Source organism: Lissotriton vulgaris, unplaced genomic scaffold, assembly GCF_964263255.1.
Source record: "Lissotriton vulgaris unplaced genomic scaffold, aLisVul1.2 SCAFFOLD_262, whole genome shotgun sequence".
NCBI lineage: Eukaryota > Metazoa > Chordata > Amphibia > Caudata > Salamandridae > Lissotriton > Lissotriton vulgaris.
The window spans coordinates 723598-743825 of NW_028253771.1; the positions used below are offsets into that span (position 1 = coordinate 723598).

General features: G+C 49.7%; 1 protein-coding gene across 1 annotated transcript in view; it reads left to right on the forward strand.

The window, feature by feature from the left end:
- Nucleotides 1–20228, forward strand: part of LOC147660770 (transient receptor potential cation channel subfamily M member 2-like) — a 979384-nt gene that overhangs the window by 37290 nt on the left and 921866 nt on the right. Inside the window, exons 5-6 of the mRNA XM_086951478.1 lie at nucleotides 8958–9138; nucleotides 13107–13276. Coding sequence (XP_086807604.1) covers nucleotides 8958–9138; nucleotides 13107–13276 — 351 coding nt within the window. The remainder of the gene's footprint in view (nucleotides 1–8957; nucleotides 9139–13106; nucleotides 13277–20228) is intronic.

Below are 20228 nucleotides of genomic sequence, written 5' to 3' on the forward strand. Positions count from 1 at the left end.
TAACTGATTCTGCTCTGTGGCAATTAATTAGCCAAAGCTCATTCAACATGTGTTCAAATGAATCCTCGTCCCATTGATACCATGAATATGGGAATAGTGTAATCCAAATCTGATGGGATTATGTTTCAGGGATTCAGCACTGTGACCTAGGGGTATATTTACTAGGAAATGGAGCAGCGCGGTAGCTAATTTTTCTAAAGAGGCTACTTTAGGGTCATGTAAGCTTGCACTTTTAAGTTCACACCTTTAATATAATGCACCCTGCCTCCTGGGCTCAGGAGACCTACCTTAGGGGTGATTGACATATATAAATGACTAGCTTACCCGTCGCGCGTCGCTGCGATCTCATAAAGGAAATTCAAGGAAACTAGTTATGATAACATTCAATTTACATTGTGTTATTTTTATTGAAACTTATTCATTTTAATATGGAAAATATTTCAAAGTGTTTTAATTCTGTGTATTTATTCGAGTGCTTGTGGATACACTATATTTTGTTTTTCCGTCTGGTGAGTACACAAATAAATCAGAAGGTTTTCCTTCGCGTGAGCTGGCCACATACAGTTGTCCATGTAAGAAGCATGGATTCTCCAAATCTAGTCCACACACTTGCAGCGATTGTCCTTGTGCTTTGTTGATGATCATTGCAAAAGCGAGTCGCACCGGAAACTGTAAACGTTTGAATTCAAAAGGCATATCTGTTGGGATCATTGTAATACGTGGCAACAGAACATCTTCCCCCTTGAATTTCCCATTCAAAATTGTAGCTTCGATGACATTGTTCATCTTTTTCACCGAAAGTCGTGTACCGTTGCAAAGTCGTGGTGGATTGATGTTTCGGAGAAGAATGATCGGCACGCCAATTTTCAATGTTAAAATGTGCGGTGGCATACCTGGAAAATCCAGTGCTTTCGAGAATTCCGTTGGGTAATTGACAACTTAGTCTTGATTCATCACAGTATCGATGGACTTGTACGTTGTAACTTCGCCTGGTATTCCGTAAATGGAAAAATTCAGTATTCGAAAGACTATGAGGGCCCTGGGTGGCCCATATTACAAAAAAATGTATGCTAGGAACTTTTGCGGGAGTGTACTCAACAACTTCCCAAAGTTTCATGGCGATCGGATGAATGGTGTAGTAATGCATAAAGGACAGACATACATTTATATATATATATATATATATATATATATATATATATATATATATATATATATATATATATATATATATATATTTATTATCCAACACACTTGTTCACCCTTTTGAATAAAGAACGATGTCCAGGCCAACAGCTTGGTTCACACAACTGGTGTTTATTCACAGCCCACTCAACGCATTTCGGGAACAACTTCCCTTGCTCACGAGTAAATGTGCCTGTTTACAATCCAGTTTTAAAAGCATGTCATGTGATCGTGGTTGCAACAAACATAATCAACAGACTACCAATGCATTGCTCATTTGGAGCTGTGAAGACTCATTTCGTCTGGTCAGCAATTTATGGCGTAAATCAATACGTGTCTTTAACCCCTTCGCTGCGGCGGCTATTCCGCCGCAGCGGTAAAGGGGCGGGGCGGCCGCGCGGCGGCCGCATGCTGGTGACGGAGCCGCTCCGTCACCAGCCGCGGTTGAGCTATGCTGGTGACGGAGCGGTTCCGTCCTGACCCGCCCCGCTCATTAGAACGCCCGCGCAGGCGCGAAATCAGCGCCGCGCGGTGGCCAGGCCATGACGGAACCGCTCCGTCATCAGCACAGCGCACCCGCAGCTGATGACGGAGCGGTTCCGTCATCAGCATGCAAAGGGTTAACTGTGATAATAGCATGCCAAACATTGTTTCAAAATTAGTGCATTAAATCCTACAACCTTAATGTGGTTCAGTAAACGTAAAATAAAATTCACGTGAGGTAAAAGCAGGACTGATAGCCTCGAACTCATGTCCTCACAACAAAACATGTAACCTTTATCAAGGCCTAAGCGCGTGCGCCATCTCGGCACTGAGCCTGTTGTATGTCCTGGTAGGCTAAACGGAAAACTGCTTCCGAAGCTTTAGTTATAGCGTCGTATTCGGCACACTTATAACAATTGCACAATCATGGTACATCTGAACATTCTTTATAAGTAGTACATTGAATCGCATGCACAGTTTTACTTGTTCAGAAAATTAAATACAATAAACCTTGAAAATAACTTGAGGTAAAGGCAGGGCTAATGGATAAGAGCTTAAGTTTTCCGCACTTCTCTATAGCCTCAGCAGTACCTAAACGATCAGTGCCATCTTTGCACTGAATCTGTAGTTTGGCCTTTTGTAGGCTAAGTGGATATGGTTTCTGGGGTGTTCACGCCATTACACCCCCATGGGCATGAAGTCTTGGTGCTTAACTTGCTATATATATATATATATAATATATATATATATATATATATATATATATATATATATATTGCTTAGACCTTGCCACCTGTGGTGAGGGCAAAGAAGAGTTGCAGCAGTTTGTACTGTTACAGCAGTCTTCAATGGCAGGCATGCTGTCATCTATTTACTTGGGTCACTCACAGTGGCACAAACAGTGCTCCAGCCCCTGGAGACCCCTTTAGCACCCATGCCCTGGGTATCATTTACCAGGTACTTATAAGGGTGTTAAAGTCCTAGCCAATTCGGGTTACCAATTTGGCAACACTGTTTTTAGGAAGATGAAAGAATCAAGACCTCTACGCAGGTTGAGGGGTAAGAAGGTCTAGTTTAGGGAGCGCATGTTTCACTCACAAATATAATAACCAGGTATTTTTCTTTAAATGATGTATGACGTTTATTAACTTCATGTATATATGCTTAGTAACTAAGGGCTAGATGTAGGTAGCTAAATACCGGTTGGTAATGGCCGAAAATCAGTAATCATCCTGTTACCGACTGGTATTTAGCTACCTACATCTAGCCTTTTCTAATGTAAGAGGCAGGTTTTAAGGATTCGGTAATTTACCGGTTCCTTATTTTAAGGAATCAGTAAATTACTGAATCCTTAAAAGCTATGTAGGAGGCACTCAAGTGAGTGCATGTTAGCTTTTAAGGATTTTTTATTTACCACCAACTACGGGTTGGTGGTAAATACCGAATAACTATCATAAAGCATTTTTTTGCTTTTTTTCTCAGTGCCATGTTGTAGACATACATGCCCTTAAGGCATGTATGTGCGCCACATGTGCACACATGCACGATTTAAGGGTGCAACAATGTGTCAATGTGACCCTGCCATCCTTGAATATGCTCCCCCCTATTAACGATTCAGTATTTACCGAATCTGTAATAGTGAATGTCTTCCCATTCATTCCTATGGGCCTTCAGGCCCACAGGAATGAATGGGAAGGTGATTCCTTATTACCGATCAGTATTACCGATTCGGTAATGAGGAATATTACTGAATCAGTAAATTTTACTGATTTATTACCTACATCACATTTAACGATTCTTAAAATTCGATATTTAAGAATCGTTAAATTGTGATTTACTACATCTAGCCATGAGACGTTTTGCCCCACATATACTTTACGTAAATCAGTTTTCACACAACGACCTTTCTATATGAATGCATGTGGGAAAATTCAGAATTCAGTCCTTTGTATTTAGATTAAATTACCAAAGGCAAGGGGGCGTGGCTAGCAGGGCTGCAAAATGGCCGCTGCTTGAGCGAGCTCCGCCGGCGGAGTTATTTATCATTCATGAATCCTGCTGTATAGCGCACTTGTGGCGTGGCTCGCTGTGCTGAGAGGAGACCCTGGCGCACACAGTCATCTAACTTCCGTTCAGGTGTTCGGCGGGAGAGGCTGACAGTCGCTGTGGCTAAGTGAGTGGTGCATGGGGAGAGTAGCGGATCGGTGGCAAGAACCAGGGCCCTGGAGGCACGCTAAAATCGAGCTCTGTGCGGAGCAGGCCTTGGGCGGCGAAGTCAGCCTGCCCCGAAGACCACGGCAGGAGACCTGGCCGGACACGCATCGGCGATCTACATTGATGTTCAGCGGTTGGTGAGTCGCTATCGCGGCTACTCTGCTTGCGATCCTGATTCCGCCTACGCCCGGGGAATCGTTGAGGGGCTGAGGAGAAAGAAACCGCGCAGGTGGCCATTTTGGGTGAAGTTTGGCCACATTGCTTGCAGTAGGCGGACGGAGCTGCAACTCCGTGGCCGCGTCCTTCACAATGCACCCATACTGCCTATGACACTGGGGTGGAATTCTATTGCCGGCTGACTGGTCGTTTAAGCAGCGGCCCTGTGGGTTCCCCCGAGGTCAGGGTGAGGTAACTGTGGACTGAGCTGCATGCTGACTTGCGAGTGGTGTGGCGAAGTTGCCCTGGCAGTGTGGAAGAGCTAGCTGTGGAGGCTCGGAGTGGTGCCATTGTGCCGAGAGTGACAGAACACCGATGTGAGTGGATGCTATCTTTGGGATCATAGGCAGCTGCTGGTAAATTTGGGTGTCCATGCCTGCACTGCGATTGGCCGCCATTTTATGTGCGTGGGGCGCCTGCTGTGACTAATCGGAGTGGCACCCCTGCTGGAAGATGCCAGACTTATGTGGCAGATGGTGATGCGCTGGTGGCTGCACGGACAGTGGGGCCTTGCCGAACCCGCGCTCTTTCATTAATTACCGGAGCAGTTGGGGCCACTCTGTGCGCGCGTGTGAAAGGTCCCACGCGACTGGCTCCTGGGCCCTGCCCAGTGCGTGGCGCCCTGCAGGCGAGCAACAATTGATACCAAAAGGATCCTTGCTCTCTAACTCTCGGTCCTGTGGTCTTCGACACCCCCCTGGGGCAGCAAGTTGAGGGAGCTTAGCGCTCCTGCACTCAGGAACACTACCTCACGACGAACAGACATTCGCAAAGTGGGGTGGGGAGTTAAATTGGGCGGCCATTCTGGGCAAGGCTGACGCTAGGCAACCCAAGATAACATTTGAAAACAAACAAGGCCAGAAGCAATCTGACCAGGACCAAGGCGCTCAAGGTGCGACAGGTGGTGATGTCACGACGGGGGAACAGGAGGAGGACCTGCGATCGCTCATGCTTGACATGCGTTCCAGCCTGCGGAACATAGACGCTAAACTAGACACCTTAACCATGCAATTAGAAACTGTAAAAACGCTAGGCACAGCGCACGAAACGCGGCTGGACAGTTTGGAAAATAGGCAGGGTGAGTTTCACGAATTCCGACAGGAAACAAAAGAACAACTTCTGAACATGGACAAGCTCCTAACAGTCATAAGAGCGAAGAACGATAACCTTGAAGCCCGCTCTAGGAGAAACAACCTTAGACTCACAGGGATTCCGGAGACAACAGCCATGCCTAAAATGAAGATCTTCGTAGCAGACCTACTCCACGAACTTTTTGACACTCGCCTCTCTCCAGTTTTCGCAGTTGAAAGGGCGCTGGGCCAAAAACCGCTGGTTGGGGGCACGCCTAGGCCCATCCTGGCCAAAATATTGAATTACCGGGACACCATTTTGAGACTGTTGAGAGAACGAGGTCAAATCCCCCACAAAGGGAATACTATATCGTTCTATCCTGACTTCACCCCCGCGGTGCAGGCTGCTTGCTGGGATTTTCTTCCAGCTAAGAATCTGCTGATGCAGGTGCAGATCCCGTACTCTTTACTTTATCCAGCGAAACTGAAGGTTTCACATGATGGTACAGCCCCCTTCTTTACTGATGCGAAGAGAAATGGCGGCGGGACGGAGCCAGCGGCTGATCGTTCGAGTGATAATGATTGAACGATATTGATTGTGCTCTGTGTAATGTTGCCTAGGATTGCCACGCCATTGCATAAGTTTTGCTGCCCTCGCTCATGATGCCATAACTGTGATGCAGTTGTCATGTTAGATGACATGTATTTTATGTATTTTAAGTAAGTACATTTTGAGTTGTGCCAACATAGGCCTTTGATCAATGTTTTTGTAACTGTTGGGCTCCATGTGTGGCCGCCGCAGGGGGGCGTTTGCTTTTGTCCTCAGCCACCCTGTGCAAACTGGGAAGTATGCCTCTGTATCCTCGCCCCCACGTGAAATTTCCCATTGTTCAAATTTGCCCGCTTTTATAGTGGGTCTGGGGGCGGGGGGGTTTACACAACCTATTTGGGGGTTGGAGTGGGTTGGGGGTGGTATGGGGTTAGTTTGTTTTCCTTGTTCTGGTCCGCAAAATCTCGCTTTCTTTGGTCTCTACATTGGAGCTCCATATTGCCACTGGGGGGGAGCGTCAGCACTGACATTATGGGATCTTTGCTACCATGCAGCCAGTGAGGATTAATGTATTAACCTGGAACATCAGGGGTCTGAATGATAACCGGAAAGCTAGACTTATACATGCTTATCTGACACTGCACAAGGTCGACCTATGTTTTTTACAAGAAACGCATTTGAATGTTACACCATCCCTGAGACTTAGACATGCACGCTGAGCGACAATGCATTCTGCTATCTATTCTAATTACGCTTGCTGGGTGGCCATATTGATCCGCAAAAATCTGGATTGGAAGGACATTGAGGTGCAAATAGATCAGGAAGGGAGGTATATATCCTTCATGGTCTCCTAGGGGGTATACAGGTTGTCCTGGTGGCTGGATACGGTCCAAATGTCAACTCCCCGGGTTTCTTTAGAGATATCTGGTCACGAATTGTAGCGACACAATGTGACTCGATAATTTGGGGGGGGGGTGATTTTAACGCAGTGCTGAATGACCGCCTAGACCGGCAGGGCTCTCCACACCCACTACATCCCCAAGCTGGAGCAGCCTTAAGGGACCGGATTTCTGAAGGGGCATTGGTAGACATCTGGAGGGATATGCACCCCCCTGCAGCGGGAGGAGACATGTATTACGGGCCAACATGGTCCCGATTAGACTTCTGGCTGGTGTCCTCTGACGTAGCATCCTGGGTGGTACACACTTCTCATCTGGCGCGTTCTCTATCAGACCACGCTCCATGCTTGCTCACACTAACGCTACCTGATGCACCTACATGCGCTTTTAGCTGGCGAATGCCGCCTCATGCATTGATGGACAATGCATTTAAAGAGGAAATCAGGAAGGATGTGGTTGAGTAGTTTGACCTCAATTTTAGGACGGTCCCATCTGAAGCCATTTTGTGGGATGCCTTTAAGGTGGTGATTCGAGGGAAGTGCAAGGCAGGCAGGGGTCCTAAAGGCACTGAGGGGTACTCCGACAAAGATGGAACAAGAGATCAAGGAACTAGAGGAGCGCTTCTGCTCTGAGGCTAGCCCAGCACTGGCGGCCGAGTTGAAGAGCAAGCTTTTCGAGTTTGCTGAGGAGGCTCAGAGGGAGTTGAAATTTCTAGGGAAGCATGCTGAAGCCAGGCTGAAGAAGGGTGACAGACCGGTCCCAGGATGCATGTTTCCGGTCCAGGGAGCACCTGGCTTGGCAGTTCGGTCTGGATTGTTCCCATGACGCAAAGGGTCAAGACTATTTTGCATATGGCTGGGTCCAAACTGGGGTGGCAGAGTGAGCAAAAGAACAATGGATTTAACCCAGATCTCTTTACTGGGGGAGAATGTTTGAATCTTTCAGCAATCCGTCCATCATTTTTTGCAGTTACACATGCTGCTTAAATAAAGCATCTTTCTTTTTTCAAAATCAAAAGTTTTCTTTTCATTTTTTAAGGGCAGGCAGTGGTCTGAGATCACTGCACGCTCTTAAATATTTTCGCTGCAAAACACAAAGGGGAAGGGACCCCTTGGGTCCCCTTCCAGCTTGTGACTGGCTTACCACAAATTTGAAATTGTTGTTAACTGATTGTTTTGCAACTGCATTTGCGGTTTCAAAATAATTATACATCCCCCTGTGGTTCGCTATTGGGAATGGATGCACTCGGCAGGCCCCTTCCTAATAGCTACTCACAAACCCTATTTTGCGAGTCAGTAATAGGTTACCGACTCGCAAAATAGGGTCTGTACATGCTACAACTGTTTTTAGCGGTCACAAATGGCCTGATTTTCCATTTGCCACCGCTAAAAGACAGTCCTACATCTGGCCCCTAAAGCTATGTGTGGGACTCTAGGGAGAAAATGAAAAATTATTGGGTGAATTGGACACGGAATTACCAATTTCCCAGGTAATGCCTTAGTTTACAGGATTTTTAGGACCTAACTACACCTCTTATGTGGAAGAGGTGTGGCGTAGAGGCCAGGGTGCCTGACTCCGGACTACGGGGTTCACGGTTCGATCCCTGGCGCCAGTGGCAGGTTATCTCCGCACCATGTGACTCTGGTCAATAGCTCGCTTAATCTTTCCGAGGGCTCCCAGCGCTGGGACACCACTTCAGAGGTAGCAGTGCGTTTTATAAATACTGGTATTAATATAGGTGCTATTTATCACACCTGATAAATAACAATACCACGGGGTACATTATTTATCAGGTGCAATATATAGCACTATTAAGAGTTTTGGGTGAATAACATGCCGATTTCCGTGTTTAACATACTAAGCCGCATGACCTGGTGCATATTGTATGATTTTCCCCTGTTACATTTTGGCAGGTTTGTCATGCTGAAATTTAAGGAAGGTTGTGGTATTTAATGCATCTGATTAGATACAGTAAATACTTTCAAACTTGTGAAAACAGATTTGTGCAGGGGTCGGAGAAGTACGCTCCCCTTATAATCCGGCCCTATGGGGAGGTTAACACCATTTTAAGGTGGTACCGTATGTCACAAAGATGCAGCAAGAGATTCAATATTTTTACTAATGCTTGTTCAGGTGGGTTTTAGGTTTATGCTCTTTATGTTTGACTTGTTTGCTGAAGCTGGAAACCACGTTGGTGCCCATATTTGAGACAGTGTGGTCATATTTCTTACATAGTCTGCAGATTAGTTTCTTAGTACACATTTGTAATTAGTGTTTTATAGCAACATAGTCAGTATTTTGATCTCTAACATTTTTCCTTGTGATGCTTTGTCTCCTTAGTATGTGCGCGCCTCCAACGACACCTCTCCTGAAGTTCTATTCCAAATGATGACCGACGAGTGGCAGCTCGGGGTGCCCAACCTGCTGATCACAGTGACCGGTGGAGCTAAGAGCTTTAACATTAATCACCGGCTGAAGAACCTCTTCAGCAAGGGGCTTGTCAAAGCAGCTCAGTCCACAGGTGAGCAGGGACAACAAATATCACACCTCAATAAAGAATAAACTGGAGACCCTAGGTTCAGTCCATCCAGTGAAATGGAATCATACAAATGTGCACAAGTATCCATACTTGCGCCTGGCTCTTAATGCGCTTTGGAGGTTTCAGACACCTATTAGTTTCAGAAGTAGGTAAAGAGCTGGTGCATGCCAAGTATGGGTCCATCATAAACATTTTCTTTTACATAACACTGTGGATTTGAAGAGATTAGTTAAAATTCTCATTCCAAACACCTGAAAGGGAGGGAAAATCCTCATGAAGAGGTTAGTCACCTTGTATATCCAGTTGGCCAAAAAGAAACTCTCATTCCAACTGAGGCTCTCCTTCTCCAACTGTGATTTTAGTTTGTTATAGTAATTTCCAATTCTACAGTGTAGGTATATTCTGGAGTAAACCAGACTGCTCTCTCAAAGGGTCTTACAGATGCGGAGTTTCCCTCTTTATCCTACAGAGCTTATTAGCTCTTAGCAGCACCTAGAATCTAAAGAGGGTACAACATGAGATCTTTCTGGATCGGACACACAGCCCAGGCAAGCCCTTGGCAGGCCGGGGCAACCACAGGACTGCCTACATTACAATCAGCGACCCTTGACCCCACCAGGTAGGTCACCCCCCCCTCCGCACAGCACCGCCTGTGTCTCCCTGCCCCAGATGCACTGCTGAAGAAGTTCGAGGCCCTCCACCACCCACAGGCTACACCAGCGCCTCATCCCTTGTGGCCAGTGGTAGGCCGTAGGTAGGTTTGTTCATCTTCCACTTTATTGCTCTTATTGCATTGCCTGTATTTTCATTGTCTGTGACTGCTGTTGTCTGTTTTCCCCCACTGCCTGTTCGTGGTCCGTGCTCCTTTTCTTCCCTCTGTTCCCCTCGCTGACCCCATGCTCTCTGCCCGGTCTTTCCTTCTGTACCCATCGCTGCCCCATGTCTCTTCCTGATTTTCCCTTCTGTTCCCCTCGCTGCCCCCGTGCCTCTCTGCTCATTCTGCCTTCTGTTCTTAGCTGCCCCTGTATTTCAGTATTCCGTACTTTGCCTCTGTGCCATTTGTTTTTCTGGTATTTCTGTGCCCTTTTGCCTTCTGTGCCACTCGTTTTTTGTGCCCTTCTGCCTTCTGTGCCACTTGTTTTTGTGCCCTTCTGCCCTCTGTGCCACCAGAACCGGACTGAGAACCAAATCTGGCCCTGTAATAAAAACTGCCACCAGGGCTCCAAAACCGGCCCTCACCAGTGTGGCGCACAGGGGGATTGTCCGGTGCGCGCTACGGCCAGTCCGGCCCTGTCTGCCACTCGTTTTTCCCCTTTGTTCTTGTTCCCCTTTTGCCTTCCGCCCCCCCCCCTCCCCTCACAGAGACACCAGCAAGAGGGCCAGCAGGTTCACCCTAGAACTCCTAGCCTCCAAGCATGCCTGCCGGAAAGTAAAGAAGAAATGGCACATTGAACAGACTCTGGACAGCCACGCAGCATACAAAAACGCCATCCGCAACCACCATCAGGGCAGCCTAAAGGACCTCCTTCAAAGACCGCCTCGACAACCACGCACATAATAGCAAGGAGCTCTTCAACATCATGAAGGAACTCTCCAACCCCAGCTCCAACACCAACGACATCCCGCCGGCGCAAGCCCTGTGCGACTTCCTCGCCACCTTCTTCCACCGCAAGATAGCAGACATCCACCACAGTTTCAACACCCAGACAGCGCCAACAGACAGCGACATAACAGACCCTCCTAACACCATCGACCACGACCCCCTGCTAGCCTGGGCCAGCGTGAGCATCGATGACACCATCAAGACCATGTGCACAATCCACTCCGGCTCCCCTTCAGACCCATTCCTGCACCGCATCTTCAACAGAGCAAGCGGCTCCATCGCACCCCACCTGCGCAAAGTCATTAATCTCTCCCTTGAGACCGCGACCTTCCCAGAGATCTGGAAGCACGCTGAGATCAACGCCCTACTCAAATCCTAATCGATTCAGAAAAGGGGGTGGTGATGAACAGTGTCTGAATTAAGCAGACCACTCTTACCCAGTCCAAAGATCAGGGCTTGATCCATCACCGTTATTTATCTCACTGCACCATCCCAGCTCAGAACCTGGCTATATGCAAATCAGTCTGTCCCTGGCCCAGTGCATCATGGGAACAGGGCAGACTAAACTACCAAGCCAAGCGTGGAAGGGTATACTCAGACGTGAGTCCCTTGCTCATTGCACCATCAGGATTCAAGCAAGCCGGGCCGAAGAAGGCTGAAATGCCAGAAACCGGTCCCCGGTAGCTTGTTTCCTTCCCAGTGAAAGAATTGGCTTGGTAGTTTGGTTTGCCCTGTTCCCATGATGCACTGGGCCAGGGACAGACTAATTTGCATATAGCCAGGTTCTGTAGCTGGGATGGTGCAGTGAGCTAAAAAACGGTGTTGGATTAGGCCCTGATCTCTTGACTGGGTGAGAGTATTCTGCTTAATTCAGAAACGCTGTCCATCACCACCCCCTGTTGTTTAAACACTACTCAAATCCTAAGGCAGACCCAAGAGACCTCCAGAACTTCTGGCCCATCTCTCTGCTCCCCTTCCCGGCCGAGGTCCCACCTGTAGCGGCTGGAGCAGCGTTTGGTGAATGGAAGGAGGCCAACTGCAAATGTGGCGGGGACCTGTTCGATGCCAATGGGCTGATGGACGTCCGCACACTGCAAGCCTGCTATGGCCTGCCGGACCCGGCACACTGGCAATATTTGATGGTGGCTCATTAGGTCACACAGCCTTGGTTCCGCCTGCATGCTAGTAGTGTTGACTACTTTTGAGAAGTGGATAATCACAAGGGCAAATGATAAAAAGCAACACTCGGACATCTACTCATTTCTGATAACGTTGACTCTCCCCCCTGCTTCACCGGCTCGTGCAAGGTGAGAGAATGAACGGCCATTCACCGACACGGAGTGGAGTGACATTCTCGACCAGGCACGTACCTCTGCACTTTACACGACCAGCAAAGAGATGCTTCTATAGATCGGACATTCTCCAGCCAGGATAGCAGCGTGGAATGTTTCTGGGGATGGGCAGCTTTGGCGTCGCTCTGGGCAACAGTGTACACTTACACACATTCTATGGCCGTGTCCAAAACTGGACCATTTCTGGTCCAACGTTCTAGAAGAGATTAATACCATGTATCAGATATGCATTTCCAAGTTACATACTCTTGGGTTTTCCCAACCCCCACACTTACCCGCTGCGATCACATTATTGTTGGGAGCAGTGAAACAAACTCTACTGGCTAGATGATGTAAGGCTGCATAAGGTGTGGGTATGGAGAAGCTAACTGCAATAGCTACACAGCATTTACTGAGTTTCGACAAAATGTGGCAAACCTGCATACAATACTGTCTGAGAAGTTCCGAGAAGTGTCCTGTCGGCATTACCTGCAGATATTGCGACTAACAGCACAGGCACCAAACCTAGACCATGGACGCTACCTGAGAGCCTTAATTGTCTGCAGCCCCCAGCCTTGGCCCGAACTTTTCCCTGTCCTTTTTCTGTCTCCTTGTTTTCTTCTTGTGTTAACGGATACACACCCGCTTTCATAGGCAGAGATACCACCGGTCAATGGATGTAGGTGGCTTATTGTGTATCATGTTACTATAAAATAAATAAAATAGATTACAACCCAAAAAGGGTACAACAAGGTTCTCACCACATATATTCACGGGATAACCATCTTCTTCAAAACATTCATTTTGCAACCAAATATTTATCTTCTCTATTGACACATCTACTTCACTCTAACTTGAGAATGCAAGATTCCTGATCTGGCCTTCCTCTTTGCCACTAGTTTAATCCCAGGATTCTAACACACACACCTTTGAGACAAACATTAAATTAGAAGAAGTCCATTTGTGAACTAAGATCAGCATACCCAACTTACCTTGCATTTTGTCTATCAATGTAGGAGCCTGGATCATCACTGGTGGCTGCCATGCCGGTGTGATGAAGCTTGTTGGAGACGCAGTGCGGGACTTCAGCATGACAGACAGCAGCTACGGCGACAGTGAAATTGTCACCATTGGCATCGCCACCTGGGGCATCGTCTACAACCGGGCAAGCCTAATCAGCAAGGCGGTGAGTGAAAGCACTAGAAAAAGGTCCAGGGATGCAAGCGATCCACAGGAATGTGAAGGGCAAATGGAGAGGAAAGCTGTCGAGAAGAATAAAATGAAACGCAATGTGAGATTCTAGGCGGGTAGGTACAGTCAGACACTTTAAATCCCGCCGGTGTTTGAATGAATAGATGTCATGTAGCACAGGCGGAGGGTGGAAGACTCCAGATTTGGTCAGTTTGGGTTTTGATCATGGTGGATCCCATGAGGAAAATATTCAAAATGAGTATCCTGTCAGGAAATTTGTTAAATACTATCCTTTACACTTCAGCTCCTTATTGATGTAGTCCAGTATGCAAAGTGCATAGAATGATTTGATTAAAAAAATATTTAAAGGGCAAATGATTGCCCAAAGGCGTCTTGGCGCTACCTAAGTTAGGAAAGTACAACGTAGCTACCAGACTTCAAAGATAATTGGTCACATCCAGGCTAAAAAGCCAAGACTTTAAACCCTTCCTAATTTTTTTGAATGGAAGTAGCCATTTTCAGTTCCAGTGGTAGAGATGCTTCCAGTTTAAGGCCTAACAGCGGATTAAGCTCCTGCCTCCCCATGTTGCCAGTCTGTGGGAGAGAACTGTCCGGCCACGATAGACTGGAACGGAGAGTCCTACTTGGGGAATACCAACTAAACCTGTTCCTGGGGTAAGCTGGGCCTAAGCCCTGTAGAGCCTTTATAAGCTGTGCAAAGCCCCTTAAAGATTATACGTTTTCTAATTGCCAACCAATGAAGATAACTGACTGCGTTGGAGGCTGAATAATATCTGGAGGTCTTGGTTAGAAAACGCCCTGGCGCATTCTGAATAATTTGCATTTTTTCAGATGTTTCTTTGATAGATTTACATAAAGCCCATTGGAGTAGTCCATCCTCTAAAGCACTACATCCTCTGATTTTATACAAATCACTTAATCTCTCTGGGTGATGCATTTTTATATAAATATGCTGTAAGAGTAAAAGGTATAACTTTATGAAAATATAGTTCCACCAAAGTGCATGTTAACAGTATTTCGGTGGCAGGAAACTGATAACCGAACCAGACAAGGAACAAGCATTGGTAAATGCAGGAAAATATGTTTCAGCAATTGTAATGGAGGACAGGTAAGTGGCATGCACAGTAACCAATGGAAAGCCAGGAAAGAGAGGGCGGAATGCAAGTCCCTTTTAAGTTTATATTAAAAACTATAGATTTCACAAGCACAGCGCAAGCGCTGTACAGGCAAAACCTAGCAAAGCCTATAGATATGTTACAGTTCGGAAAACTATATATATTTTTTCCATACAAACCGTACTTAAACTACGCAAACATTGGTTATAGCTTAAATTTAGAATTTACACACCACCTTCTATTTTTTTAATGTATTTTTTGTTGATATGCCAAATAAACAAAACCAACCCCACAATCTGTAACAACTGTCCTCCATTATAGCATTCCATTAGGCATATCTCAAATAGTCCGCAGTTCAATTAATCCCCACCCCTTATCCCCTCCCCACATCAGAGTGCCATGGCTTCCTCAGTAACATTCTCCATAGTACCCCATACTTTAATATAGCATATTGGAGAAAACCAGTACAGGTAAGCAAAAAACAGCCACTCCTAATTCCAATGCACCATCCCTTGGGGCTTCCAAAGATCCTCCCCCACCTGGCCCATCCCATCAGGCTCCTCCTCCACTTCCATAGCCTCATTCAGGTCAACCGCAGGGGACTGCAATGCAACCACTAAAGCCTCCCAAGCCCTAGCCGCCTCCAGTGCCTGATCGTTGCCGAACGCCTCGCTTGCTGCAGCCGAACTGTGCTCTCGCTGCGCGCCCATCTCAGGAATACCGCCCTCCAGCGCACCACTGGGCCCCTGTGTTGACTTCCAATGCATGGTAATTTTCCGCTTGGCAAGGATGAGCCCCAGGTCGAATTATTTTTTTGATAATCCACTTTATTAAATTCATCACATGTAAATTCACAGGAGCTACACGGGGATGGAGCTCTGGAAACTCATGGATGCAAAAATATGTTTGGCACTGGACCTCAGAATCCTTCATATGTCCAATATAGCTCTGCTGCACTTGTTGGTACGAAGTCATTCTGATCCTGCTCAGTGGGTTCAGGCGTATGCAACTGCTGCTGCTGGAAAATGTCCCATCTCATACTAAACTGCCCCGTACAGGCGTTTGCTGGCGCTGGGCAGTAGGGTGCAGTGGCATGCGGGTGCTCCACGCCTGGTACATGCACATACCGGTGCCAGGGGGACACGTGTTTATTGGTGCTGTGTAGAAAGTTATGAATTACATTTTGACTGCACCAGACGGTGGTACCACCTACACGGATCAGGAGCATCCAGGCACCAGACTTTATGGTGCAAGAGCCTAATGGTGCTGTGCGGTACGGGTATATATGTACTGGGGGCAAGGGGACCCTTAGCACAATGTGTGCTCACACCCAGAGGACTCCCAGGCAATTAAGCATGACCGATTTTCACACTGAGGGCTCCGGGGCAGTTTAGCAGCACGGGGGCTCACACCCACTGGGCCCTGGGGCAGTTCAGTAGCGCGTGGGCTCACAACCCCTGGGCAGCTCAGCAGCGCAGGGGCTCACACCCACAGGGCTCCTGGGCAGTTTAGCAGCGCCGCCCTCTGGTTCGTCCCTGCCGCCCTCTGGTTCGTCCCTGCCGCCCTCTGGTTCATCCCTGCCGCCCTCTGGTTCGTCCCTGCCGCCCTCTGGTTCGTCCCTGCCGCCCTCTGGTTCGTCCCTGCCGCCCTCTGGTTCGTCCCTGCCGCCCTCTGGTTCGCCCCTGCCGCCCTCTGGTTCGCTCCTGCCGCCCTCTGGTTCGCCCCTGCCGCCCTCTGGTTCGCCCCTGCCGCCCTCTGGTTCGCCCCTGCCGCCCTCTGGTTCGCCCCTGCCGCCCTCTGGTTCGCCCCTGCCGCCCTCTGGTTCACCCCTGCCGCCCTCTGGTTCGCCCCTGCCGCCCTCTGGTTCGCCCCTGCCGCCCTCTGGTTCATCAAAGCACCTTCTGGTTCACCACTGTAGATTATGGGGAGAAAGCACACCTGCCCAGCCTCAACCGGGGGCTGGTTAATGTGTTACTGAATTTGAGCTTCAAGTCCGGCACCTGCTTCCTTATCTATAAGTGCTTCCTGTTGTGGTTTAATTTTTGTGACCGCCTGGAGCATTGTGCCATACTTGTAACTATTCTCTGACCCTGCTTCGAGGGTCAGAGCAGGGTCGGAGAATAGTTGCAAGTAGGCAACAACTCTGGAGGCGCCGCTCAGGAAGCACTTACAGGGTTACAGCAGGTGCCCAAGTTGAAGTTAATTTCTTTGTAACCATTTTGTAATGCAAGGAACTGGCCATTAATGCTCTTTTGGGTGCACTCCGTGGCACCCCCGTCAGTGGAAAGGGACAGGATCGGGGATCTACGAGAAGCAGGGTTTGCAAGCCACGCCAAGAGTGAACCCACCTTGTCCCGCTCAGCATGGGCCAGCACCAGATATTCCTTCTGGTCAAAGCAGCGTAGCCTCTCCACCTGCTCCGCTACCCTCTCCCTTGCCACCAACACTTCAGCGTGAGCTGCCGGGTCTGCGTGGTGAGCTCTCCCTGCCCAACGCAACAGGGCCTCCTCCCTGTCTAAGTCCTGGAGGAGAGTCTTCCGCACTCCCACCATCCCAGAAATAGTGCCCCCGCTCACAACCTTGAACACATCCCATTCAAGAGCCCAGACCCTAATTTTCTGTAAAATATTGACCTATCCCGTCGCGGAGCTCCGCATGGAAAGCCGGGTCCTCCAGGGACACTGCATTTAACCGCCAGGTGGGGGATCAACGACCGCTCCCGTGACCACTTCAATACCAATAAACCTGGGTTGTGGTCAGAGATAGTCTTCGCCAGGTATTCACTATGACAGGCCAGGTTATGCACATCAGGAGAACACAAACCCATCAAGACTCACGTGGAGGGCATGGGGAACCGAATAATAACGCTCGAGGGCATGGTGCTCCCGCCACGATCGAGCAGTCCCCATCTCGTCTGCCAGTCAAGTCTTCTCTTCAATGCCTTGTGCGCCGGGACCTGAGGCAGTGGCGGGTGGGACCTATCCAACTCTAGATCTGAAACGGTGTTAAAATCGCCTCCTATCAATATGGGACCTGTTAAAAAGGATGGTAGTTTCCAGATAACTGGGCAAAAAAGGCAGCCTGCTCCACATTGGGGGCATACACAACACAGCGACACATCCCTCCATCGAGTCTCCCATGAACCACCACAAACAGTTCTTCCGGGTCCACCATCTGGTGAGTCGGCTGGAAAGGGACCCTGGCCCTCACCCAGATGAGCGCGCCCGAGCAAAAGCAGAATAAGTAGTATAAAACTTGGCAGCACCACCTACGCTGTAACGCCTGACCTTCACTACGATCCATATGCGTCTCCTGCAAGAATGCGATCTGTACCCCCGCCGGATCAGGTAAGCATGGATCTTGTGACGCTGCATCATGATATGCATACCCCGTACATTCCAAGTCACACACTTCAATTCAAGTAGGGTCCCATACTGAAGGAGACCTCCAATACCTCCGTGCCGCAGCCATCCCGACACTCCAATGACCCCATCCTTCCCCAAAACGACACATACAACCAACCCCGCACCCCACCCCATAACAGGCTCTAAGCGATGTGCTAGGCTTTGGATGGTTGCCTAACTAATCCCCTGGTAGCCACCAGAAGTTCACGGGAAGTGTGGAGGTGGAGGGTGAATCTACACCAAGCTAACGCAGACCGCGACCAACTCCCTCTAGTGCCCAACCTCCCAGAAAAGAGAACCAAAAACGTGTGGGCCCCTGCCCCCAGCCCCCCCGAGCACCATCACCACCTCTAAGCCAGTAGCACGCCCACTCTCCTGCCAACAGCACCTGCAGCATCCCCAGCCTGACCCCCTCCCCTCCGGGTAAGCCAACAGCACCACTCCGCCCCCGTACTGTACTCGGAATATCATCCCACAGTCTGAGCGTCCAGTGTTTTGTCGGCAGTCCCAGGGGTGACACACGGCAGAGCAGCACCTCCCGTGTCTGTAGTATTGGAGTCCAGATCCCCGGACCCCGCTTAGAACCAGAGCTCTCCGGGAGGACGGGACCACCTGCCCCGGAGTTCTCAGATACCGCCTGCAGGGCCGCCAGCCGCTCCGTCTCCGTCTGGGACACCGAAGGTGTCTGCATCCCCTTTCTCCACCTCCTGCTGTGCCTGGGTTGGTTCGGTCCCAGTCCCCCGCGGCTTCCACTTTACTATCAGGCCTCCCATCCGTGCCAGCGCAATATGATTCCAGCCTGGACCACACCTACTCCAGGCTACTAAAGAAGGAAGTGCTACCATCCAGCATCACCTTCAAACGGGCAGGAAACAGCTTGGAGAACTGAATGCCCTCTTTACGAAGGGCCTTCTTGGCCTCCAGGAAGGATGCTCAATGATGCTGGACCGCAAATGTATAGTCTGGGTAGAGAAACATTAGCATTGCCTGCATGATATGGGCACGCTCTATGTGCCTTCTGTAATAGCATGTCCCTGTCTTTGTAGTGCAACAGCCGGGCCACCATCGGCCGAGGCGGGGGGGGGGGCCGGTGCCAGCTGAAACGCCGGAACCCTATGCGCCCTCTCCAGCGGGGAAATCTCAGTGCGGAGCCAGGCCTCCAAGTACTCCAGCATGTTAACACCTTCGATTCCTTCGGGAAGACCCACCACTCTCACATTGTTTCCCCGATTACGGATTTCCGCCTCCTCAGCTCTCCTCTCCAGGACCCGCAACTGCCGGGAGACATCCCCCAACACGGCCTCTGTCTTCTACTGAGCTGGTTCAAGCACGCCCAACGTAGTCTCAGCCTGCTGCACCCAATCCACCAGCTTCCCGTGGTCTGCCCACAGGAGGCCCAGGCATACCGTCTCCTAAGCAATGTCATTCTGGAGCGCCTCTTTCGCGTCTAAGATGGCCTGGAGGATCCGGTCCATCTGCTGCTGTTGTAGCCCCTCTGACGGCAGGCCAGGCACTTCCGACTCCGGGTCTCCAGTGTCCTCCTCCTGTTCCGGCAGGGCCGCCCCCTGCTTGGTGCGAGGCTTCCCCTTACCAGCGGCCTCCCTGGCAGGCCAGGCCCGAATGCAAAATTCAGTCCCCCGTAGATGCTCAAGGGGCCTCAGGGATCCGGAAGGCGCCCGTAACATAAGGAACGTCCACTGCCACGGTTCAGCCCACTCCCGGCAGCTGCAGCACTCAAAGAACCTGTTTGTGGTCTCACGGGCCTAGATGCCACCAGCCCAAGCTGCCGCCGGCCACGGCAGCCCCCACAACATGCTTCTCAGACAGCCCAGCGCTCCTCCGCAGCCACACTGTACACCAGGGTATCAGCGGTCCTCCCCAGGCATCACAATTCCCAGGATGCCAGCCAACAGCGAATCCGGGTCCCCCAGGGCAACACAGCCAGCACCCAGCCTCCTCAAACCGCCATCAAGTTTACAGGGATCACCATCAGCGAATCACAGGACCCAACACACTCTGGGAGCTCAGGACCAAACACACCTCCACAGCTCCAGCAGGGGTATGGCCCCCTCCCGAATCCAGCTCAACACCAGCCGAGGGCAGGCCAAGACCACCATTTCCACCCGCAGGACCCAGGCTATGCACCCCTTCGATCCATTCCTCCACCGACTAGGGAGCTGGGCAGCAGTACCCCAAGCACAGAGGGCCCGGCACAACAGGGCCTGCCATGTCGTCCCGCATCCTCTGGCAAGGCTCTGCCCCACCAGGGTGTAGACGCTACGTTCAGGCATCGTAGGGACCCCAAGTACTCCACAGCAGCTTTCTGTGCACTTCACCGCCTTCCCATCCCCACACAGAGGGACCAGCAGCCCTGTCCCTCAGCCGCCGCCAGCAAGCACCATGTCCG